We start from the raw sequence: 27,206 nt of genomic DNA, 5'->3' as shown, positions 1-27,206 counted from the left end.
GAGCTAATTTCCACTTCCTCTTCGGCTGACACTTTTTCCCCCACCACCACCATCACCATCGCCACGTTACATTTCCCGTCTAAAGGGCTGACTGACTGACAGCTTGTTAGGAAAATACAAAACCCAGACGAAAAGAAACCTTGGGATGCATCTGACGATCCGATACGATTCGAATCGAATCGCGGCGATCTGCCCACACGAAAGACACCCAAAACGCAAGAGACCAAGCCCCGAGTGATGATGATGATCAGCTAAACCCTTTTTATTGTTGTCTGCTGTTCTCCCACCCCTTCCACCCAATTTTCGATCTCCACCCACTCAGGCCTGCTACACAGGCAAAAAATGTTAGGTACTTCTGATAAAGTGAGTATCTTATGAATATACAAGCACCATCTGTACTTAATTTGAAGCATCTTTCTTTCATAAATATTTATTTGGAAAGACTTAACCCTTTTTTGTCACTGTGTAAATTCACAAATCAGTAAAAGACTGTAGCATTTATTTGTCGCTTCGGCAAGCACAGAAATTGGATGAATTCGATGTCTGGGTCTAAGGAAAGTTCCGCATCAGTAAACCCCGCAACATTGTTGCATTTTAACAAGCCATTTTCAAAAAAAAAAAAAAAACGAGGAAAAATCGACCCCACACATGGATCGTTAACGGTGCAACAACAGCTATAAAGGGGGAATATATCTTTGGGATCCCCGAGATCCGATCCGATCCGATCCGAACGAGGCGATTCCCAACTTGAAAGCCTTGTAACTGGCTTAAAGATGTTGATCGGCTTATCGCCGTCGATCGTTTTGCATTCGAAATGAGATGCAATCCGCGGGTCTTAAAAGTATCTGTATCTTTATATCGCTGTATCCATCCGCGGCGACCGCCTGCGAAACGTTTTACACCCAATAAAGGCGTCAAGAGCGCCATAATAATTATCACAGACACAGGCCAACATTCCCATTCTCAGTTTTCCTTTTCGCCGGGCGACTATTAAAAGCCAACAAAAACAAAGACGACGGGGGCAAAAACGAAAGGAAAACGATGAAAAACCAAAGATGCAGCCCATAAAATGAGTATGGTAAATAAAACAACAGTTGCCGGCGAACAAAAAAAAACAAAAAAACATCAAGAAATGTACACAAAAAAGTGACTAAGTGAAATATGAAAAGGGGGCGAAAGGAGTGTAGCTACTTGGGCTGAGATTTTCTTGGAATTAATTACACAGATGCAACATGTTTTGTGGCCGAAATTAGTAATGCTCTAGAAGATGCAATTAGCAAATACCTAAATACATTTATACTGGCACTTGATGTTAATATTTTTAATGTGGCATTTTATAATGACCAGAGAGAGCACTTAAATGCCGTAATTGTAAGAAGCACGAACGCAATATATATACTAAATATTTTAAAACCATCTAGGTTTTTGAGAAGTAGAAAGAAGGTGATATAAGTTCTCAAGATTGTGGTGGGTGTTAAGTGACTTTCCGCCCCAGAAATCATTTACACCTCAAGCCAAAGGAGAATCAGAGAAAAAAGTATCTGACAAATGAGAAAGTATCTGACAAATGAGCAGATGCTGGGCGGGGCAGGTGAAGAGGTGCAACTAGGGTGTTGATTGGCATCTTCGGCTGCGGACTGCAGTTAGGCGGCCAATGCACTTTTCCTCACTTTTCCCTCCGCCCCGTTTTATATGAAGAGCACTTTCTTTCGTGTATTTGGCAAGTTGATTTCCATTTTCATTAGCTGCCTTTGGGCTTATTTATTTTGTTCCCTCTCTCTCTTGCCATTTGCATTTGCAATGAATGAACATTTTTGCGCAAGACACGCATGCAAAACGAGAGGCAAAAATGCAGCCCAGTTGGCCCGAAGAACTCACAACTTCTTGACAACCGGGAGACAAACGTGCAACAATAATTGGCACACGGCCAGATATTCCAAGTCCATTGATGAAAAGCAGCCACATCGGCTACAGATACAGATACCGATACAGATACATATGCAGATACACGCCACATGGATGCGCATATATAACGATATGCCAGATGAAGATACAGCAGATCTTAACCCAGCGCTTTCGATTTAATTTTAGCCACTTGAATTTCCGCCGTTCGCTCGTCGTGGTTTTTATTTACTTTTTTTTGGTTGTTGCCGTATTTTTTTTACGACCTCAGTCCCAAGTCGACAACACAAAAATGTTTACAAAATAGAAATAAGAGCATAAAATATTTTGTCGACTTCCGCTCGTAATCACCAATTAGTAATGCCACACTGACAAATATGCCAAACCGAAAAACTTGGACAAACGGCAAACAGCCGCTGGATGATTGGATAAAATGCTGGCGGGAGGAATGGGATGATATATTATTTGTAATAAATTGCCGTCGCAGCCCAAAAAGACGCTGGAATCCTGCAAATGGCCCCAAAACTTGGGTCACACTTTCATCATTAGTCAGCCAACTACGGACTACTAAATTCAAATGAAATGAAATGAAATGCCCAGAATCTGCAAGATACATTTGTACACAGGCGCACACACACACACAGCATGGATACAGCTACAGATACAGACACTTTGCGCATTGTCAAATCTACCAAATCGAAGTGTATCCAATGGAACGCCATTCCCAGGGGAGCAATTCACGCTTGGCCGTTAAAATGTATCTGTATCTGTAGCAGCGACGCTCTGTTCCTTTGGCATCGAAATGAAACCAGAAGAAATTAAATAAAAATAGCAAAATGGCCGAAAAGCGTTCGATAGGCCAAAACGATGTTTATGCGTTAATACAGCTAAGATTAGCAAAGTGGTAAATGAATTGTAAAATGTTAATCGAAAACTCCTTAAAACTACTGTTTAAATATTTTAAAAGGAAAAACTATACTTATTGGATAGTTTTCTTTGCCATTTCGCCTTAAAATCGCACGCATAAACATGGGGAAATTTCGGGAAAACTTTGGCATTTGGTTTTCCTTTGCATTTTCGCTCCATTTGGCTGCCTCTTTCGGGTTTCGCACTTCAATTGCTCCGCCCAGCCATCTTACACATTCGCAGTTTTACCCAGGCTGACCAATCAATCGATGTGTATTTTCCCCCCAGTATTTTCCTTAGGTTTTCCCTTGATTTTTCGCGGGGCTTCTTCTTCGGCCGCCTCCTTTTCGACTCTCAATTCTACAAAAGAAAGATCAAAAGCGGCGAATAACCAACAAACAAATGAAAAAGAAAAAACGCCTGGGAAATGAGCTCAAGTGTTTGGTCTCCTCTTTGATTTCTCGAGTGGGTGTGGGTCGGTGTGTGTGTGTGTGTGTGTGTGGGTGTTTGTGTGTGATTTTCCACCCCTCGGTGGAAAACGTGAAAAGTGCCCATACCGAATTGGCTCTTCTATGGGATTTTAATGCGTCGCGTTCTAGTTTCACTTTCACAGATTAATGAAGATTGTCTAATCGCATTGATTGATGTCTTTAGCGAAAAACTTTTCTTCGCGCGGTTTTCCAAGCGCCGCTGCACGCAAAAATCTTGTTAAGTCTTGTGTTTTTGCGGTTCGTTTGTTGTGGGTTTTTTGGTTCAGTTTTTGGTTTTTCGGTTCTCAAAAAGCTGACTGCACCGCGATATAAATTAATGAAAAGCGCTTAAGCGTCTGTCTGGATTTTATATATGTATATGTGCGTACTAAAGGAAAGTTGCCCCGAAAAGTTCGATGTGCGGTTGGGATAATCTTTGCAACAACCGCAGAACGAGAAACAGACGGAAAACAGGGGCAATTCGGTTTTCGGCAACAAGAAGAAACACTCAATGGAAATTAAAGCAATTTCCTGTAGCAATTTGAAGATGCTAAATTAAAATACAAACGATGGCGCACAGAGCAAGGGGAGATGCTAAAATACTCTATACTCCATCTGCATGCCGCCATTTGGCAAATCCGGCAATCCGGCAGATACATAGATACAAATACACCAAACAAACACACACAAGTGTTCTACGACCGCCATTCATAGATATTTAATTAGCAGAGTGCCGGGCGTTAGAGGGAGATGGGCAAAAAGTGAGCCAGAGAGACAGGCGGCTTGTAAATTGGCAATAATCTCAAACCGAATCTGTGCACTCGAAGAAAAATTCCAACTTCATAACAAAGTTATTCCAGGCATGAATGCATTTAAAGTTGCATTGCAGAAATAATTATAAGATTTTCATATAACAACATTTTTAGATGTAAATCTTTGTAAAGTTTTAGTGCAACTCCATATTCATTGGTAGATTTTTTTTTTGCAGTGTATCTGGTGCACAGAACAGCAACCGAACAGTGTCATCCGCAAAACCGAAAAACGTCAAGAGACGGCAGCGACAACAAAGTAAATGAAGATGAGCACTTCCTGCAACAAAAGCGACAACAACTGAGCTGAGGAAAATCGCAGGGAAATGCGGCGGGCGGGGAAAACTGAGGGAAATGCGGCTGCCGGGGCACACACGAAACATTTTTAATCGAGTGCAACGCCATGAATGAGCAGAAGTTGGTTCAGGAAAGCAGCTGAAGAGCCCATGAAGAACTCGCCCATTTGTTTGTGCATGTATGTATGTGCATATGTATATGTGCGTGCAGCAGAGTTACAGATACTCGCGGTTTTTGTATCTTTTATACGAATGAGTTAAATGCTATGCTCGAGTTGAGTGAGTGATGCATCCCAGGGCGCATCCGTAAGATAAACAGGCGCAGCACGCAACGTTTAACTTTTCATTTGCAGCCCTTGCCGCATTCGCAAGTATCTGTATCTTGTGTATATTGTATCCTGTATCTTGTGGGTGCCGCGACAAAGGTCACGGACATGCTCCGTTGCACTGCCGAATGCCCCGTGCCCAAAAAACAAACAAACATGCGCTTAAATTGAACAAATCATTAAAAATATTTAACGTAGGAATGCGGCTGCATTCTGCGGGGCGGCACAAGATAAATATGGGCGAAATAATAAACAAACTGAATAATGTCAGCAATTACGGCATTTTACAAATATTTGTGCATGGATTTTGGGGCCAACAATGTGGCAAGACTTACACGTATTTGTGGCATTTTAAGATCATGGGTAATTTCTTCAAAATCACAAGCAAACAGATGGGAAACTTTCTAAATAATCATGAACTGATAAGGTTAATAACTGAAATACTATTGAAAAGAACTACGAAAGTTAATGAAATTAGTTTAAAATAACTGAATGGAAATTTCGAAAAAAGAAACTTTAACTCGAGTTGGATATACTCATTATTAAGGAAGTCAGTTGGCCAATAATGAAGCAAATATTTGCACACCCAATAACTGAGAGCTACGAAAATAAAAGTCAAACTTCAGTCGGCGAAACTTTTGTGTCTTCTTGTTTCAGCCCAACTAAAATTCGGTATAAGCCAAGTTAAGAAAGCCGAAGATGCTTGGGTAAAACTTGAGAAGGGGGCTGGCTGGGTAAAGGGGGTATTTCATTTTTCGCCGAAATGGTGAATCAAGTCAAGAAAACCCTCAAATTTCCAAATGATTTAACTTGCCAGACACTTCAATCGGCTCAGACGCTCTCTCTTAAAAACTGCTGAAAGTGAAGCTACTTGAAATGAATGTGCGTGATGTGAGCTGCTTAACCCCGCAGCAGCATACCCTTTCCTTTAACCCTCTGTCGCCCAACTACTTATCCCATCAAAACGATTGAGATAGAAAATAAGACAGACATTGGGCGTAGGGTTTCGCTTTTTATCTGGCCTCAGAAAGGCAAAAAATACAAAAAAAAAAAGGAAAGAGAAACAAACAAAACAATCTTACAAACTTGCTGGTGAAATGAGCTGAGAGGATAGGCGAAGCTTTGGAGATTTCTTCGCTATTCTACGTATCAATTTGGGCATTAAGCCCATATGCAATTGAAGCCAATTGAAGCTAATCATTTGCTACTTAAATACGGGAATAACAAAGCGCTGAACCCAAGAGCTCGAGACACGGCTGCAATAGATACAGATACATATCTGTGATCTAGAGTGCACAAAATGACAAAACAGACACAAACTGAGAGAAATTTCGACAAGTATCAGTTGTGTCTTAGATATTAAATAAAATAGAAATATATCTGTGCTTGTATATTTATTTGTATCTACACATTTATTTGATAGTGTTTTAAATCGCCATGAAATCTTTTGCTCATTTTACAACACACCAGCATTTTCTTTCTCTGCATTTCAATGACTAGATAGGTAGTCTAGACTCTATTGGGGGATATGGTGAGTGAAATAGGGGTTACCAAGTGGACATAACTCACTTCGAAAACCTCAACGAAACATTCCACAGCATGCGGAAGTTATGGAAGTGATCTCATCTTTATAAGGGTGAGAGTTATAGGGGAGCACAATGATCTAGCTAATAGCCTAGTTAATATATTGCTGTAATAAATCCCATTTAATTAAATTGAGTAGCTAAAACGCTAGCACAAAAGGTGGAGTTAAACTTATGGATTTAGCCAGAATCAATCTCGGTAGAAGCAGCTCTCGAAATGTTACCAACCGCCTTGGAAATTCTGTGAGCTGCATTTATTGCAGCCAAGGCATTTTGCTCGCGCTCAAAAGTTTTTCCAGCTTTATGAAATATTGTTCAGCGGCAAAATCTCATCGCCTGGCGAAATGCATTCCTTGCTGAGGGTTGAGTGTGGGTGGGTGGTTTGCTTTCTGGGGCGATGGGTGGTGGGCGTTGGGCTTTTCCTTGGATTTCCAAATGGGGGGGTTACTCCGGATGCAACACCAGTTGGATCTCATATAGCCGCTACAGTTGGCTGCCAAATTGAGACTCTCGCATTGGCACGCGTCCGCATTGCATTTGACCTCGTTTTCGCCTAAGCTATGGTGCCATAAAGCCCGCAATTTCTGGCAAGCAAACAAGTTCTGATGGAAGGAGCTGGGCATCAGCATTAAATTATATTTTATGCGCAAATTATTTAAGTTGAGCACAAGTTGGCCAAAAATAGGAGCATTAAGAAGAATTTATATATATGTACATTCGAAATTCGGTGGCTCATTATTTGAGTTGCATTTCTCTGGCGCTCGGCTTCTTTTTCCATTTTTTTTTTTTCTTGGCTGATGGCCATGGCAAACAAAGCCATTAACTGGGCGGAAAAAGGGGGCGGGAAATTGGGTTTGGCAATTGACTCTTTAGCTTTTGATTTCGCCCCTCGGAAAATGCATTGATGCGTTGCATTTTCTATTCCTTCCTCTTCTTCCGCTTTTTGTTTTAGTTTTTTTCTTTATTTTTTATTTTTTTTGGTAATTTCTGTCCTTTTTTTCTTTGTTTTTCGGCTGGAATTTGTTTTTTTTTTCATGCGAAAAGTTTTCAATTGCTCTGGCGTCACTTTTTGATTGCTTTGATGTGTTTTTCTCGCACATTTCCCCAGCCTCAATTCATGACAAAAGTTTTTCGGCGCAGCGACAGGGAGATCGGGCTACTATATACATATATATGTTATATATATATATATATATATATATATAGCTAGATGGAACTAAGCAAAGTTTGCCGTGGAAGGATGAGTCCTGCGGACAGACAAAAGCTGAGAACTTTCGCTTTGATTTTCAAATATCTTCTCCGGCTGCATTTTCCTCATTTTCCCGTACTTTTCTCCATTTTTTTTCTGTATTTTGGGTTTTGCATTTGCGGCGCCTTGCCACTACTGTGTGTGTGTGTGTTTGTCTGTGTGTGTGTGTGTTATCCTTGGCCTGACAGAAAAATGAAAGTTTAATGCGTTTGCCAAATACAATTTTCACAATTTTTTTTCTTGCACACGCACACACACAATACATATTTTTTTCTTAGTTGAATTTAGTTTGGAAATTGAGTTTTCCCATTCGCGCGCTCGCTTCCTCTATCTCATTCTATATAAATATACTATATATATGTATTTATATAAATATATATTTCAATATATGTATGTGCACTGTGTTGGCCGGAAAATGTGTGCGTCTGTGCGGAAATTGCATTTTTCACCCTTTTTCCATTCTGCCTTACTTTTTCTTGTAATGCGATTTTTTCCCTTTTCGAATTTTACTTGATTTTTTTTTTTGTAAACTTTTTTTTAGCGCATTATCCAAGGGCGCAAAAGGGAGGCCAGTGCAAGTTTAAATGGTTTAAAGTGCTTATAATGCAAATATTAAAAGAACCAAGGGGATGGGGCGAAAGTTAAGCGAAGAGCAATATAAAAGTTCAAATCGCAAAGGGTTCAAAAGTATCTTTCTGGGCAATAAAAGAACACTTAATGCCGTCTTGCCGCTTGATGATTTATTCAGCATAAAACAAATTTCACAGTCGATTGATACGTAAATAGATGGCAAGAATTTAGATTTTAAAGTGTATCTTTAATATTTTTAGCCTGATTTTATTGAAAACGCTTAAGCTTTTAATTATTCTTAAGCGTTTTAAAATGAAGATCTATTCCTTTATCATGCTCAATTTATTCAACTCATTGCCTACACACTATATCTTCCAAAAATATTTTTGTTTACTTTGTCCCAGGGTTTTTGTTCATTATTTCTTTTGTTTACCCGCTTTCCAATGCTATTTTCTCGACATAATCCCCAACTTGATTTGCATAGACGCTCAATCAATTTTAATCAATCTGCCCTGTGGGGAATCCCCCACCACATTCCACCCTCCATTTTAATGCTCAGCTAATTCCTTAATTCATTCCTGCCTGCACCTCCCCAAATAAAACCCTATATATATTGACCGATACAAATTACGATTTCGTTTAGTTTTTAATTGAACATTTTTCCTCGAGCACGAAGGACTAACCCACGTGGCTATTACGGCGAAAATATCCGAAAACAAAACAAAACAAACAGACACAGGAACAGAAACTGAAACGAGGGAGTACATTTTAATCTACAAATTGAATTTCCCTACAGCAGGACGAAAAAGAAATGGAAGGTCCTTTTAATTGCCGGCCGAAATGTTTACATTGGCGGTACCGGGTTGATTCCGAAGTCCCTTGGGCACCACGAATTTGTTGGCTGTCAAATAAAACAAGACGCATCAAATTATTTCAAATTTATCGCGACAAAGGTGTCCTGCAGAATCCTTGTGTGCATTTGTGTGTGTAGAACTATATATCCTGTCTTTTCTGGCAGCTGGTCGCGATGCCAACGAGCGATTTTCAACCCTGCAAATCGTGTAAATAGAAAATAATCCACCCCGGTGCCCAACCAAAGCCAGGCACAAAAACTATTGAAAATGTTGTCACAGCCCATCCGTATCTGGATAATCAACGAATCTGGGCGATTCAGGTAGATAGAGGCGGGGGGCATATATTTAGCCACAGATTCGTACCGCAAAATGACAGGCCAACGACAATTAATGGCCATCCCAAAAGAACAGCTCGAACCGTAAATGTATCTAACACACAAAATGATATTTTGACACGCAGCAGCGGGCCAAACTTGCAATTAACCGAACCCAAAAGTGGAAAAAAAGAAACGAGGAAAACTAGGGAAAAAAATAAGTAAAGAACCATAGATTGTGTATATCTTGGCTTTTGTGCAATTGTGGGTTAATGGCACTTTAAACTGCGCTCCACACCGAAAACCGCACAGGAAGTGGACGAGAGTAGAGTATCTTGTGGATACGTTCTGTCTTTGATTCATATTTGGCACGCAATAATGCAATCACGAACTGAGAAGACGAGAACTTACAGATACAATCTGAACAGATCTTTTCAGAGGCAACTTAAATCTAAGAATTGTAAGGTTTTATCTTACGTAAAATAAGCACTACGCTTTAAAATATATGAAAACATATTACATTTAGTTACTATTTGCAGTCTGCTAAAAGGATGGAGAATGAGTAAAGCCAGATAAAATCGTGAGATATCTGTATCTCACAGATACGAGTTTTGAGGCACCTTGAAAAGGCGATTGCTCTGGCTAGTATATGACTCAGAAGAGGGCGTTGTGGGCGTGGCCATTATAAATCATCACGAATGTTGCAGAAATTAACGAAACGCGGAGAGCTTAAAATGCAATTTAGGCGATGCAATTAAGCGGCGACCATGACTCAGACAAGGGCCATACATAAAACCCTCTTCCATTGCGCCTTTTTTTTTTTGGCCACGCCCTGTTCGCGCCATGGGTGAGGTGGGCGGTGGGTTTTGAAAGAACCACGCCAAAAGAATACAAAAGCGTCGACTGATTTTTATCAACTAACCAAGCGTAACGCAGACAAACACTTCCTAAATCACTTGAGTGCTCGAACGGAGCTCCTCGCTCTTGTCTATTTTATTTTATTTTATTTGGGAACAACCCCCAGAAGGCAACGCTTCCTGTGCCACATAAAACATAAATTATTTAATTTTTCCCTCTTACTTTGGGGAACTGTATCTTTTTTTTTTGGTTTTGTGTCTGCTCGTTGGGGGCTGCTTATCGGAATTTTCGATGGCGACGGCGGCGGCGCTTAGAATTCGAAAATTATGAAACACTTCGGTTTGGTTTGGTTTGGTTAGGTTCCTTGCTCCTTGCTTATACGTATAAATACATATATAAATATATGAGCATTTTCTTTGCCCTCGCCAGCTATCATTTACTTCATTAATTTCTTTATATTTATTTGGCTTTGTTGGCTTTTTTTCGGTGCTTTCTTTCTGCACTCGAATTTCATTGGGTTTAATGCGTAGAGAGTATCGAATTCTTGGCGAATTCAGCTGCGGGCATCAACACAACTGGAATCGGGTTCTAATCAAAAGATCGCGCACAAAAGGTTTCGGTAATCCGATCCGCGTAGGGATCCCCCAACACAGCGAGAAAAAATCGGCATTAATTAAATCTATTATTACTACTTTGGCAAAAAGAAAAAGGCAAACACTATTAAATGGGTGAAAGAGCAGAAGAATATCTTACAAAGTTAGAACAACTATTTTAATTAAATAATATTAACCTTTTCTTACACTGTTCCCTTTTGAATTAGTATCTGAAGTGTTCATAAATGCTTGTTTCTTGATATGATTTAACGGATTAATTACCATGTTTTATTACGTTGAATGGTTTCATTTCAGCTTTGAATCAGTTTTATGTTTTCGAAACCAAACAAAAACCTTTATATTTAAAACAAACTGAAATTCCTGAAGGAATATATCTTAAAGGAATAAAACTTTAGCATTCGTTTCTGAAATCTTTATAAAAAGCCATGACTGCGTGTTTGATTTATAAACATTCAATACCTAATGCCAGCCTCAATTTCAACCCATCTTCATTTCGGGGATCCTCTTTTTTCCGGCAGATTTTTCCCATCCAAGTCCCCGCACACAATTCAATCAAACTTTGGTGGGGCCAAACTTTATGACACCCCAAGTTTTTGGGAGGAAATGAAAAACTCGCGGCATATGAAGAAGGCTAAAAGGAGAGAAGTCAAACGTTTTGCATGGCAAATGGGCGAAAAGTCGGTAGAAAGTACGTCTAAAAGAGGGGTATATACATACATATATATACGTTTTATATATGTATTTTTAGGGGAGTAGGTGGCAGCGACAGGAATAATAAATATTCAGTTTAAGTAAATGGGCTTTTATCGCGCATCTCTGGGGTGCCATAATTTGCCATTTTTGCCAGCCTGTCTGCCTGCGTTCTATTTTCTGCCCCTGCTTTCCCAGCTTTTCCTTACATTTTCCCTTCGTTTTTTTTTTCTTTCGCTGTTTTTTTTTTTTTTTTTTTGCCTGTAATTGATTCAACAAAACGACGCAAAGGTGCAAAAGGGAAACCAAAAGCGAAAACTTGGCGACGAGGCAACAACAATTATACGCATAATATATTTCCAGTCATAAATATGCAATGGTATACTTATGTATGTACGTATATACGTAAACAAACACGCGTGTACGTTGGAAAATAAAAATTATCAAAACCAAAGTCACGCTCAGAGCTTCAAACCTAACAAAAAAAAAAGAAAAAACATTGCCCATAAAATGTGAAAAATTTGCCCTGGCATCTTTTGTTTCAGCTTCTTCGTTTTTTTTTTTTATTTTCCTGGCACCGGGGGAAAGGCAAATCACTTCAGCGTAGAAGGAGGCAACAATTTAGCTCATTTATTTTTATACATTTTAAGAAACAATAAACCAACGGGCCATAAAACACAAGCCACCAAATGAAAATGATTTAAGGGGCACGAGAATTATTTCCTTGGAAAAGTTCAACAAAATAATTGCAACGTTTTGTTGGATTTCGTTTTTTCCGCCGGTGATTTATACTACCAAGTGCGTTTTCATAGCCCTGGCAGTGTTGTTAGGCGGCCAATTTTGCGGCAAAGTAATGTTTCTTCTTCGCAAATATTGTAAAGTTACATATATTTTCAAATATTAGTTATCAAAACTATTTGAAATGATATCTTGACACTATACCATTTCTTTTAGCTAGTGCACTTTTCCAGCCAGTGTTGTACTGTGCTGACTGTCAATTCAGCCAGCTATATGCAACTGGAATTGAATTAAGCCTGCTTTGGCCATCCAATTAGTTGGCCCCGTTTTTAAAGCTGAGCGGACAGGGAATTTGTCGAGCGGCGGCGGCAGCCCTAGTTAAGTAGTGGCATTAGTGGAAGTTTGGCAACTCTGGCAAATGCAACGCTGTCATTTAATGAGTTTTCCGCGCACTATTTTGTGCAGCAAAAGCTTTTCCTTGTCAGCCTTTAAATCCGCTGCAAATATATATATATGTAGGTATGTACATATATATTTATTTGGCTCTAGATTTTTCGCGACAGGATGCTGAGCTGGGAATGTGAAACTTGAAATTTAATTATGCCGCCTGCGTTTCTCTTCGGTTTGTTTTTACTGCGAGCTCCTGCCAGCGATTTGCCTGCAACGTCTTGAGATGCAGGCGAAAAACACACAGCAGCCACAGCCACTTGACTTCTCGAGTGGCACTTTTCCACCAGCATTTTCCCACACCGCCGACATTGCCCCACTCGCACTCGAAATGCTTAAATGCTAAACACGCCTGGCAAATTAGCTCCTTGTTCGCCCTTTTTCCTCAACAGGTTCGCCACGTAAAATTCTCCTTATCCTTCATCGCCTGTCACTCTTTACGTTTGCCAATCCAAAATACACACTGGCTTATCAAATTTCCAAACTTTCAATTGCACTTCACAGCTCGAGCTGATATTATTACTCGATTTGATTACATTTTGATTCGATTTCGATCTAGAATTTCGTTTAATTGGTCTCCGGGAAAAGCAATTTCGATTTTGGTGTCGCTGCTCTGTCTTCGGAAGATTTACGATTTACGATTGCACCCTTTATCACCATTCAACACCAACGCCCTACCATTTTCCACACGCTCCAATTCATTTGGAAGCGATTTGTGTGGATTTATGGTTTGTTTGTCTCATTGGCAACTTGCTGCATAAATTTCCAATAATTATGGAAAATAAATCCAGCTCTCTCCGTCGTCTCCTTAGACGTTCCTGTAGTGTTGTGTAAATGCAAAATCAACAAGAACAACGCGAAATCATTCAAGTATTTTCCATCTTTCGTATTTCCAAGGCAAGCAGCCAACCAGTTGTGCTGATTCACACAGGTAAAAATGTAGAAAAATGTAGAGAAATGTATAAAAAAAAAAACAACAACATTCGGGCGAGAGGTGTGAAAACGGTTTTGGAGGCGACTCGAGAGGATGGAGCACTCCTCGAGTGTTTGGAAAATAAACGATGTTGTCTATGACAAGGCATGACGGTAATGACCAAACCAGCCAACGCCGCTGGACCAAAGATTCTACTCCTTCTTGGCCAAACCAAACCTAACCGAACCGAAACAGCCTTCTTTTCGTTGGCTACATCTGCTGCTTTTTTAGCCGCGTCATTGTTGCCAAGCTCCTCGGCAGCTTTGTTTTTGATTTACTTATACAAGAAACACTGAGACAAAAACATAAATAATTTATTGCTAACCTAACAATTGAGAAGTTCGATTGCCTAGTGAATAGTATAGAATTTATAGACTATGTAATGATTACTTTTACCAACGGAGTTGCCACTAAAATATAGAATACGATTCCATTCTATGATTAAAATTTGATTAAAATGTTCCGCTTTATAGTCTCGTATTCGATTGCATAAGGACTTTTGACAGTTTCTTTAGTTTATGACCCTATTTTTGGGCAGTGCAATTTGCACATATTTTTGCAGGCATATTTTTGTTTTGGGAATTTTTCAATTCAAGGTTTTGGCCCGGTGTGCTTCACACCTTCAACTAAGTAAAATGAAATACGAAAAAAAAAGGAAACCTCCCCGCCTTCCGTGTTTTTCTCCGTGTTTCCTCTTCCTTGGGTTTTTGTGCAGCATCATGGTCTTAGGGCCCGTTTTTCTGGGTTCCAGAGATCCCGAGTTCCACAGTTTCTGAATTTATCCGAGAGGCTGCTGACTGAGGCTGCCTGCCTGCCTGCCCGCTATCAATGGCAAAACCTTTTTGGATTGTTATTTTTGCTGTCTGCACTTGTGCGAGGAGCCGGAGAATCGGGCTGACTGGCATCATAAATCATCTCAAGTGGCTGCCGCCGCAGCAAGCCCTCAAAATCCAGCTATTTCGGTTCCCTTGTATCCATAACTATAACAATTTGCAACGAACAGATACACAGGGCCGTACATACACTCATGCCGCGTACTGTCTGTCTGTCAGTCAACACATTTGACATATTCGCTGCACTAATTTGCGCACTTGAGTAAAATTATACTGTCGCCAGCTGGAGATGCAGATACTTGTACTTGTGTTTTGAATACAATATCAATTTGTGCGCTCGATTTTCTATGGCTTAATCAGGGAGTAGATGTAACTAATGCAGAAGGTTAATCGCCTTAATTATCTGCCACTTACATCTAAAGAGTTTAAGGCAACATAAGATGCAATTGGATTATTTACAAGAAAATGTAAATCATTTAATCAGCTCGCACGGTGAGATATATCAGGTAAATTAGTATTTATACAGTTAAGTAAGCAAAAATGGTCTTTATGGGTGATAATAATGTGCACACTATTTGATTTCATCGTTTTAATTTATCATAAATATCTAGAAGTATAATTTCTTTATTGAATATAAAACTGAGTAACAACAATTCTGCGGCACTTTATTGAGTGTTCTCTTTCATCTGGAGATACAAATGCATCTGGTGTGTCTCAGATACAATTTCAAATTCTAAAGGAGCCCTTTCTCAGCGTTTAATCCGGGCACAGGTAGCTCGAGATACTTGGCTGCATCCATGAGATACATTTTCCATTCCGTGGCGTTAAACTGACAACAGCTGTGCGGCACATTTGCGAAACGATAAAGGAGCAGAGAAAGAGAAGAACTGATAAAGATGCGGGGGTGAAAGAGCAGGATTTTGGATTTCTGCACTTTTCAAGCAGGTTATATACCCTATATAGCATAAGCTATAAGCGACCTTTTCCCGATTTTATTGCCCCAGAAAAGCGGCAACGGCGCATCAAGACAAAAAAAAAGAATATAAAACAGCTGTTGGAATTCCTAGGGATTTGTGTATCATTTTCGGGAAACCCGAGAAGATCACGATTGAAATTGATATTTCAAATTGGTTAAGTACGATCTTAAAACTTACGAGAATTTTGGAGAAGCTTCTTCTAACTAATGTACAATATGTAAAAACATTTTTTTATCCATTTGAATGCTATTAAAACAACCTATTCTTCAAACTTCATTCACTGATTTCTTTCCACAACAATTTTCCATATTCCTGATGCAAAAAGTAAACAGTTTTTCATTTGTCTACTTGTATCTTATCTTCAAACATTACGAACTGTTTATTGCAGCAAAAATCAAGCCTTTTTAACCCTTTCCTTCCTAATTTTAAATTTATGGGCCACAAATATGCCATTCAATTAAGCTAAATATTAAGAAAACTTCAGCTGATTGAGTCGATTGTTTTCGGACTCTTTCAACAATTTGCTTAATTGCAAAACACCACGACTCACTTCACCATATAAATGGCAGAAAAAAGGGGGTAAAATAAGGGGCTGCCAGGGAACTATTCTTCGTACTCAAGATCGGCGGGGTATATAGGCTCTATATGCCTATAAATCCATCCGCTGATTGCCGACGGCATTGATTTATGGCCACAAGCGGCGAAGATCGCGGATGCCAGCGATGGCCAAAGATACAAAGATATTAAGATACATTTTGAGAACACATGGCGGAGTTGTAGAAAAAATAGGAAAAAAATACACATGAGCCTCGGCAATAACCATTTGCGTTTGTCCATTAAACAAATGCAAAAAAATAAATAAATAAAAACGCCAAAAACGTCAAACTGTAAGGCAGTGGAAAATAAACAAACCGGCGCACAAATTGAGCAACATTTTCGAGCCGAAGAAAAAACATTAAACACCAAGCACAAGAACTAATGAATATAAATTATTAACTATGTTGGCACTTTGGCTAATGTTTTCTTGTTTTTTTTTTTTTTCTTGCCGCAAGTAGTTCCGCCATCAAAAAGTCTGGCACTTTTACACAAAATGTGTTTAAAGGATGTCAAAGTGTTTCAAGTTGTCAAAATATGGGTTTACTGTTAGTTAATAGTTATTTGTTTGCTAATTTAGGTTTACAGTTGCTGTCGTATTTAATAATATTTTTTATTCTGTGGCAGTTTACTAACGCTATTAATTCTACTATGTATCTTTTAGTCAACAATGTATATTACGTTGGATTTTATTTATCTGAAGCATTATTAATTGATTATTTTGGAATGAAGGCTAAAAATTATTCCACTTGCTAATTTTTAAAATTTTTAAATCTCAGATATTTACATTTGTAATATTATTTGTTTAGTTTTAACATTTTTTCTACTAAGTTGTTTTTCTTTTATATTCAATAGACTGAAAAGATAGGAAATTTGTAGAAAATCTCATTTACTTCATTTACAACATTGTTTAGTTATCCTTGTAAAATTGAATTGCTTTTCATTAAGAGTACTTCTTTAAAAATATTAGTTACAATATGTAACCCAATCTCTAATTTGTTTAGCTGTTAAAGTTGGTCAACAATTATAAACTAGGAAAAGTGCACTTCTGTTGTTTCTAGAAATACAATGTGAAATCGATTTCATAAATATTAAATTGCATATCGCATGTTTTCATTGTGTAGTGTTGTCCAGTGATTACACTGGTTATTTATTATTCCTATATTTTCCCCCATAACGTATAGAATGTTTTTTCATGTTTTTGCACGCTTTCCCTATCCTCGCGCTTCTTCTCTTTTCGTTTGCATTTGCATTTTTGGCAATTTGCAGAAATAACAAAAGCGAATGGCGGACTGCAAGAGGATGGGCCGAGAAAACACCGTTAGAATAATAGTAAAGCGTAACATTGCACAAAGTTGTTGTTATGTATATGATTATTTCACAGTTTGCGACCCTTTTTTTTTTTTTGGGCCAAGGAAAAAGGAAATGTTTTTGCATTTCTTTTTTTCCCTTTTGTTTATCAGAGGTGACCTACATTTTGTTGTTGTTTTTTCCAAAGTAATTGCAAATGCACTTGCAATCCAGTTGTTGTTTTTCTATCTCGTGCGCTTTTGGCTTTTCTATATGCTTTTCGTTTTTTATCCAAATAAAGATGCTGCTCTCAGTGATTGTAATCCGTTTCACATTGATGTTTTGTTTCAAGAAACTTGCATTTTCTTAGTGGTTTTGTTGTGTTTTGCGTTTTATTTGTGTTTTTCGTTATCTTCTTTCGTATTTGTTGACTTTTACACTTTAGCACTTGAAAAAAAAGAGGACGACACAAAAAACAAGAATTGATTAAAACCAAATTCGAACGGGACATAAAATCGAAAATATGGCGAAATTAAAAGGGGCAGTAACAAATTGAAAACAACAACAAATGTTCCGCAAAAACACACAGGCTCACGCACACGTACACAAACACGGGGACGCCGTTACACACACGTGTGCGAGCGAGAGGCAGTGATGATTTGCACGCGCTTACACGGAGCCGCATAAAAAAAAACACACACACACCCGAAGAGTAGCGGTAAACGGCCGCGAAAGAACCGTTCGAGTTGGAGCTGAGTCGGCGAATACGACGACTGAAATCGCACTGTTTCCGGTTTCCGTCGCTTGCATTTGCCTCAGTGTGGCCAGTCCGAAAACGCCGAGGTTTGTGCTCTCTCGCTGGTGTTGTATTTTCGCTGGCGGCCCAAAACGGTCACTCTCCGCTCTTACGACGCCGCTCTTTTGCTCTCACGCGCGACGAATGTTGTGATAAAACGCAGGACGCAATCGTGGAGCGTGTGGTAGGGAAAGGGACAGCGCGATATGGCTGATAGCGTTGCGTTTTATGCGAGCGAAATTGAGAGAGTGTTTGGCTCTCTCTTGCCTAACAGTCTGTTGGTAAACATTGGTGGGCATTAACATGAGTAAACAGGATTTCATTTAACATTATGTTAGCCGCCACAGGTTTTTGTTGTTCTCTTGCACTTTGTTATTGTTGTTATTAACTGGCATTATCCTTTATTTTGTTTCTCGAACAGCTGTTTCATGTTCTTATTTATTAAGTAAATTTATATTTAAAAGCAATATAAGAACGACAACTACCAAGAGTTGACCAACCGTAAAAGTTATTCATTCCATTTAAGTATTATATTTACGTTATTTATTCATGCACTGTGGTATTAACTTATGTTTATATTTCTCAGCTCTAACAAAAGTCCAGTTGCAATATTATTTTATTTAATATTAACAATTTTAAGCTTTCAGCCAATTCAAGGAGTTTCTTATACATTAGCTGTAGTAAATTTATGCCTTTTGCTCGTTAATGTTTTATGTAACTATTTACTTTACTCTTACAACTATTCCTGACTCTCTTTTGTCGCGCTAGATTTTACTCTTTCCTTGTTCTCTTGCTTATCCTTGTTGTATAACAGTTATACGCGCTACTCTTATACCAGCATCCAAAAATAGGTTGCTAACTTGGCTATTTTTCGGAAACAACTTGTTGAAGGATTTGCATTTTTATCGCATTTATTTGGCTTTGCCATAATGTTTTGGTTTTTATCATAATATCTTTAATATTTTGGTTTCTCGTAATTTGCATTTTTGAGCTCTGTGTGATTTTTTATGCCTGTGCGCTTGCAAAGATTAATTACACCAAATTAAAAGAGGAGTGTTATAAATGGCTATTGTAACGTGACACTTGGACTTGGAAATACAACGAATATTCGGAGAACAGTTACAACATTTTAACAACATTTCTCACAGCCAAGAAACAAGAAAAAAACAATAATAATAAGGTCAATCAACGGACTCAGCGGGCGGCGACTGCGCTGCTGGCGTCGCTGTCAACAGCTGTCGCGCATGCGCGTAAAAACGAAAGAGACAGCTGCAGAAAGAGAGGTGGTGAAATGTACAGTGCACTGCGAAAAATTATGCAGTCATTTATGCAATCACCATGCTACTAGTGAAACTGCATGTCTCTCTAATTATCAAAACTAATTATTTTGGCATATTCATAATTTTTAAACTCAAAAATATTTGAAATAAATCCATTTCTTTCAGTGCACCAGCAGCAGATTAATTGCATAGTCGTCGGCGTGAATTTATGAATTTCCCATGAGTGATGGGATCTCACTCCAGTTTTTTTTTTCGTCAGCGCCACTTGAGGGAAAGGAAAAGCAAGAAAAAAAACAAATTTTCAAATTTTCCTATTATTTTGTTTGTTGTTGCATGTGTTGCGTGGGCCCGCATTGTTGTTGCTTTTCATATGGTTGATAGTTGGCCATTTGTTATTGGTAAGCTGATCCGTTACGGCTGGTGGATATGGATATATATCCACCGTAAGCTAGATTGAAAGTAATGGAGAACTTTCAACCATTCATCAGGGCAATTCAATGGAAAGCCATAACGATCGATGAAAATTTACACAAACTGCACTGCATTTTGTTTATGATTATTATTCAACGTTTAGAATAATAGCACAACCATTTGCAATTTAAATACTCAGTTATAGTAATACAATTGAAAGTTGCATTGTTATTGGATTTGTTTTAAATGCTTACAATATTTTCAACTCATTAAGTTGAACATGTACATCCAATCACGTGGTTTGGTTAATTTAACCTCCGGTTGAAAATGTCAACGATTTCCGTTTCGAGTTCCCACAGCCAGCACATTTTCGCCCCCGATTGAACTTTCAACTTTGTTTTGACATCCAGAGACAAATTCAATTAAGCCAAATCAGTCGACAATTAAACAATTGAGCATAATTACGCGAAATTATGAGCGCCGGCGAAAGAGAAGGGCGCCGAAATCGCAGATTTACAAAGCTCCAAAATAAAAAATGCCTAATTAATAAAGAAGTGAGCTGACGAAGGTCTTCGGGAAGGTTGCCTTTCGAGGGTCCGAAAAAAGTGAAGAACCCAACTCAGTGGGACGTCTTCGCGGTCAACTCCTACTGCTTTTGGTCATATTCTCTGGCCAGCGCCAGTTCCCGATCCCTACTATCCAACCATCCATCCATCCAACCATCCACATATACCACATACCATGTACGATATATGTACCGTCCATTTGTTTGCCCTGCCACCTTTTCAACTCCTTTAATGAAGTGGATAAGCAAACCGAAGCGGGCATCCCACAGCGTTTGTATCTGTATCTTATGGATGCTATATCGCCTGGCGGATGTGTGTGTGTACAGTTATAATTAAGTGATACACATAAACGGGCGCCCCAGACAACCACTTCGCAGTCCAGGTCTCAGTTTCTGTTTAATGATTGTTTTCAATTAGTCTGTTCGTTTTACTCGCCTTTGATACCCGTTCTTTGCCGTGTCTTTTGAGGTATACCACAATGTTCATATTGTTGGATTTCTTCACGGTTTAGGAGATCACATTACCTAAAGATTGAGTGGCTGAATCTCGTTTCTTCAGCTAGGAAACAAATCGAATTCGATTTTGTAAGATAAGTTGACTTTAAAAATATAGTTGCTTAAAAATCTGGTATTCAGTTTCTTATTTTATATCCATTCAAGGTATCTGAAGGTTCAAATCCCCGTTTTTCAGAATCCCAGATGATTCTGAGATCTCATTTTCTGACAAACAAATCCGTAGAAGTGAAAATCCGAGCCAGTCACTCAGCAAGACACTCACTCAATTCCTGACTCATTCAACGAACAAAAGTGCGAGGGCGTTGGAAAGGTTTTTTGGTTGTTTTTAAATCACTGCCCCTACCATTATTCAAAAAAAAAAAAGAGGCCAAAAACGATTGAGTCAATTCGGTGTGGAGCGCCTTTTAAGTGTTTACGCTTGTTTTATTAATTCCCATCATATATCTTCGACTGTCAGCGATCATGGGCATCTTCGAGTTCACCTTCAACATTTTACCACATTCAATGATCACTCGTTAACGATGTGCCAAGAAAATCAGCCAGTTGATATTCATGATGCCCTTTTAAATCCATTTAATTTCATGGATTCCATTAAATTGTTTATAGAACTAACGATATATACAAATTTAGCATTTGAAGTTTTATTTTTGGGATCTGTCGCTTTTGGTTACCGACTGTCATCCGCTTTGGCCGACAGTTCAGACCCAGATCTGCCAAAGACAACTGGCCCGTATGACGGCCCCAGTGCAGTCAATTGACCGCTAACTGTTGCAGGACTCTCGCCATTTCATGTCCTTCGAATTTGTGGCAGCCACAACGTGTGGCAGACAGCTTAAGACTCTGGCTGACAGGATGTGAACATGCTTGCTACACTCGCAGAAAATAGTATACCCACATTCGAAACTGATTCAAATGCAGGGTTGAAACAGTTGTTAATTTATAAAAATTAAATTTATATATAAATTCTTCCTATAAATAGAAATCTTATTTAATGAAATACATCTTTTGAACACTTTTTTTGCTACATTATTTTTCCAATTTATTTGCCATGAAGTCTGGCTTTTTTTATGGTGCAGGATAATGTTGCGGGGTTCGAAAAGTGGGAGTGGGTCAGGATAAAGGCCGTGTCGTTGACAGTCGTCATGCGCAGCTACTTAGACGGACATAAAATTATGATTACAGCAAATGCCACATGCTCCACATGCCACTCCCCCTTTTAGGGAGAGATAAAAAAAAAAATATATATATATACATATGTGTATTGAAGCTGGCGGTAAACGGAGGGGCGGAAAAATCCGAGGCAATTCATTACAATAAGCTCACGAATGTGCCATAAAAATGGCAGCTATCTTCCTGCGGCACTGCACTCGAACCATGAAATTGCCAATTCCAATCCGGTTTTAGTTGTAAAAACTTTCATGATCCCCACATTAATAGAATATGCCATGTACTCCGCTCGGTCAGCCCACGATAATCTCTCATCTTTTGGCCAGGCCATTATGGATTGTTCCCACCAAACTCAGACCCAAAAGCCAAAAGAGGGTCCTTTGTGCGTCTAGCTGTTGAGTTTATCTTCGTACTAAGCAGCATTAAAGCTTGTATTAAATGTAGACGCCTTTGAAAATGTACTCCCTTCGATCAATGTTACATTTGCTTCCTTTGATTGATTTAATAATTTAAAGGCACTTTTTTAATCAATCATTTAATCATTTAAGTGAACAGCCTTCTCAGAACTTCAACAACTTTCGAGCTCTTTTTTCAAAAAAATACCTGTCTCCTTTTCGTTCTATATCTTACTTACACCTGACATAATTAACCGCCCAGAAATCTCCACAAAATTAAGACTCTCTTATTTTAGCCCCCCTTGCGTATTGCAGTAATTTAGTGTAAACAAACCACTTGACTATATCTTGTCTCCCCGGCGAAAATCCACTGGTTCCCTCCACTGCCACTCACTCACTCACTCACTTTTCTCACTTTTTAAGCCGCTGCCATTGTTTGTGGCCCATGGTTTTCATTCCATTCAGTGGAATATCCGATGCTCGAGGAGCTACTCCTGCAGCTCCAGGAGCTTCGCAATCATTAGCTGTAACATTAGCGTCTGTCTTGCGGTGGAAACTTTCGGCTACCTGAAACGCTTTCCCGCCTCTTCCGCTTTTCCTCCTTTTCCTCCCCTGCAGGCTTTCACCGTTTTTGGAAAATCCACCAAAATGTGCAAGAAATACCAAGTCCTGCCGACAAGCTGCGAGGACGAGGGAATCCAATGGCAATGGTTAAACCTATAAAACCACGTAATCTCCAAGCGAGTTCTTTAATTATGCTGCACACAGCCAATGGAACTGGAACTGGAGCATCAGGTGGCAGGTGGGAAAATCGGGGGGTAAATGCCTGCTGCGGGGGCGGTGGACAAACCAGAGGGCGTGGCAGGAGACAGACACACACACACACACACATACACAAAGAGGCCGCCTGAAGGACGAGAAATCCAGAGGAGCAGAACAAACAAAATGCGAGGCGAAAGCCGCTTACAAAACCGCAAAATGCTACGGACATCTTTTTGCCAGATGGGTTGGGGGGAGGGGTAAAATGGTCGGAGAGTGCAGGAGTAGAAGGGTCTGCGGGCGAATAGGTTACCCCCTCCGGAAAACTGAGGGACAAAAAAGGCGAATCCAATGGCCACCAAAGGCAGCCATTTTGAAGTTTGGCGCTGCGGCTTTGGTGTCTCCACATCTGCCCGGGATTACAATGGAGCTGCACTTGTAGATGAGATACGAGACTGCGGAAAACCCCGGAAAAGCGGGAAAGGCCGCAGGAGTCGGAGATGGAGCTGGAGCGACCAACTGAGACGGAGTACCGAACCGATAGACTGACGGACACGATAAACAAACAAACTGCGATCCGGCGAACACGTATGCCAATGCGAAACCATTTTGCGAATTTAATTGCCGTTAACATGGAACGAGCTTCATTTTACACCGCACTTCCGGTGCACTGGAAAAAAAACTGCATGCAAATCCCATAAGCACTGCATTTGCAATAGCTGTAGTTAAGTGGAAGTTGTGTCAATGAATTAAGTGTGGTTTTCTAATAACTTATAAAGGATGCAAAAGTTTATATATGGAACCCATTTTTGAATTTAACTAACTATTACTTCCGATTTTTCCCAGTGCATCTGTTGCTTTTTGTCTGGCCGGGCTTCGGGTAACATGAGCTTCAAAGAGTTCCATAGTCCAGCCGGAGATTAGAGGGCAAACGTTGACAATGTGGAGGTTCCTTCGGCGCTGTTTTTATCCAATATGCTTCTGTCTTCCCGAATGCGAACAGAAAACTCCACATCACCCACTTTGGTCACCCCAAAAATTTCACTTGATGGATTTAAGTCGAGTTTCGATGACAGAAACACAGCACACAGGGTGAATAATCCAAAGAAAAAGAGCGGGTTAAATCAGATTAAGCTCTTGATTTCGAAAAGGATATTCCGAAAAGGAATATTGTAGTCACAGCTTATGAATTAAATAATTTGGTTTTATAATGAAATACGTTTAAACAAGTTGAAGCTTAGTGATTAATGCAAGAGTTAATCATTTTAACATAAGATAAGATAAGTAATCTAAATATGGTTGATTCCCCTGAATGTCAAAGTTCCAACAATTAAGAAATATATTTTTTAATAAATTATGAACTGCACTTACCCATTTGAGTCGCCTGGTGATATAGGCTTAAGTTGCTGATCTGAACGGAGGTTATCGCTGAGAATATAATCTGTAAGAAATAGCAGAAAATAAAATAGAATGTAGTTAATATTTTGTATATGGTAAATGAGCTTTTAAAACTTGTCCTAAGCTTTAAGCACTAACATAAATGTAAGTAAGGCGAAAATTCTGTTAAAGGTTTACTTTGCCACAGGACGAAAAGCTTTCCTCATTTCGAAAAACATAGCAAGCTTACAGAGTTGTACTAAAAAGCTTGGGACTTAAAGCTTAAGGGATTTGCTGCAATTTCCCACTGTTTCTATTTCCTTGCCTAGTTGGGCAATTTTTCCTTCTTTATTTCAAATGAAATCTGCGGTTACAAGTTAAATAGCTAGTTAAGGTATACTTTTTTCTGAAAATCTAATTAATTGAGGACATTTGAATATGATTTGAAACATTTGATAATGAGTACTTGAGTACTGTGTAATTTGCCTTATATGCTTAAAAAGTCATCTTTCAATACTGATTTAAGTTAGGTTTATTAAGATAGGCATATGTTTCCAGCCTGAACTGAACCCTTTTTGGAGCTGAACTCACCCTTCTGCAGCTGACTGGTGGGGATGAACTCCTCGTGCTTCTGGTCACCCTTCTCCTCGTACTTCAGCTTGTAGTCGGAGTGCTTGCGAAGGGACATGAGTAGGGATTGGGTGCGCGGCGGGATTTCTGGTGGCGCCGGTTCCGGCGGCGGTTCCTCCGACTCCCCGCCACTGCTGCAGTTGCCCAGTTCGAGGGAACCCAGACCCAGGACGAACTCATCATCGCCGCTGTCCTCCGGCGGCAGCATTTGCTGCTGCTGCTTAACTGCAGCAATCTGCTGTTGCTGCTGCTGCGAAATTTGCAGTTGCTGCTGCTGCTGCTGTTGCTGGTGGTGGGTCTGTGAATCGCTGCTGGAACTGGTCATGCCACTGAGGCGATTCAATGCATTCCGATTGCGATGGCTGCTGCGAATGCTCGAGGACGCCGCCGTCGAGGAGGAGGCCGATGGTTTCAGCATATTGATATTTTCCAGGCCGCCATCCTCGCCGGCGAACTTGGATGAGCCGTTCAGGAAGGGATTTGTGCTGCGCGGCGTGTGGGCGGTGACTCCATTCTGCACACTACTGCCGCCGCTGCTGCTGCTGTTGGGAAACAGGCCCAGATTGGCATTCGATTGGTATTTGCCCGCCGAAACGGTGGACACCTTCAGTGGTGACCCCGCCATCGAGGAGCGCTGCTGGTGCGGCTGCGCATAGGTCACCTCGGGGGCGGCGGCCACGGTGGGCGGGGCATCGCCCAGGGGCGTGTCCTCATCCTGGTGACGATCGCGCTGCCTCAAGTAATCCGGCTCACAGTCTGAGTTATAATGCTCCATGCCTGCGAATATGCAAAAATTCAAAAGCAACATTAATGAAAATTCAATATATGTATTTATAGGGTATTCTAGGGTATAGAGTATTCTTATTTATTTCTATAACTAATTGATGACTTCATTGATTGATTCTATGGAACCCAACTTCCCTGTTTGACCCTAGAGAATCCATAATTGTATTTATTTAAGGTTTTCATGCCTACACTGCGATCAAACATTTACAATTTCCAGGCCACAGGATGTCGCATTCTGTTTGTTTTGTTGCGTGGAAATTGCGAAACTGTGAAATTGCGCAACTGGTAAGTTGCGTAGATGGTGGGGGAAAAGCTGGCTTTTCACTTTTCCCGCAAGAGTAACGGCCGGCAAACAATTTGCGAGAAATCGTCGCGCCCGTCCGAGCGTTATTAGGTTGTAAAAAATGAATCGTAAATTGCATTAAATATTAACAGACAATAAAACGAAACGAAACAAATGCAGGCGGCCCGTAAAAAGAGCATTTTCCCCGCTGAAGTCGCTGCGATTTGCGTTTTATGCTTCGATTAAGTTCGCTGCGGGATAACTGGCAGTGGGGATTGGGGGGAGGGGGTGTTGGAAAATTGAGCGGAAAAGCGGTGGGCGGTGGGCGGTGAGGTGGTGTAATATCAGAGAGGATGTACCATTGTATCGGCCATTAGGCCGGCGCTGCCAACTTGATTGTAATTGAATTGCACACTGCTGACGTTCGCGGTGCTGCCATCGCAGTGCTGTCAAAGTACAGTGAAAACTCGCAGTTAAGCGACAGTTTTGCGATCCATTGCGCTTTATGACCGTGTAAAAGGGCTTTTGCTTTAAGGGAAAAATGTGCAACAATCTAGCTATCATAAAAAGTGGATACACTCAAGCCTATTTCATTGAAAAATAAGTTCAACTGAATAAATAGGAAATCTAAAACTGATATGCATTTATTAATAAGAGTTTAATAACAATTTTTTCTAATAATTGTAGCTTGCGTTTCCCTGTAAGCTACCTTTACTGTGACCCATCGTTTACATCGGGCGATTTAGTGAATTCAATCAGGGAAATGTCAGAAGTGCCCCCCGTATCCCGCCCCCCCTCAAAATGTATCTCAGCATCTTGGCCAGCTCGATTTCAATGGCCAGCAATTGGAATCGATTTGTGTGGCAGGACCTAAGCCAGTCGGTTATATGGTTACTCCGACATCCTCGACACAGTTGCGGCAGCTGAATAATTCAATTAAATAAAATA

General features: G+C 39.9%; 1 protein-coding gene across 7 annotated transcripts in view; it reads right to left on the bottom strand.

Annotated features, from left to right (window-relative positions):
- The window catches only part of LOC6725770 (teneurin-a), a 198,599-nt gene that overhangs the window by 111,725 nt on the left and 59,668 nt on the right, over positions 1-27,206 (bottom strand). For 3 of the 7 annotated variants that reach the window (XM_039297391.2, XM_044923645.1, XM_039297392.2), the window contains exons 5-6: positions 25,151-25,966; positions 24,554-24,623 (exon numbers count right to left, since the gene is read on the bottom strand). In XM_039297391.2, coding sequence (XP_039153325.1) covers positions 24,554-24,623; positions 25,151-25,966 — 886 coding nt within the window. Of the gene's footprint in view, positions 1-17,477; positions 17,741-17,892; positions 18,146-24,553; positions 24,624-25,150; positions 25,967-27,206 lie in introns of those variants that run through there. The other 4 variants (XM_039297394.2, XM_039297397.2, XM_039297396.2 and 1 more) reach the window with 3 other exon arrangements.

This window comes from Drosophila simulans, chromosome X, assembly GCF_016746395.2.
Source record: "Drosophila simulans strain w501 chromosome X, Prin_Dsim_3.1, whole genome shotgun sequence".
NCBI lineage: Eukaryota > Metazoa > Arthropoda > Insecta > Diptera > Drosophilidae > Drosophila > Drosophila simulans.
This window is presented reverse-complemented; position numbering and strand designations above follow the sequence as displayed.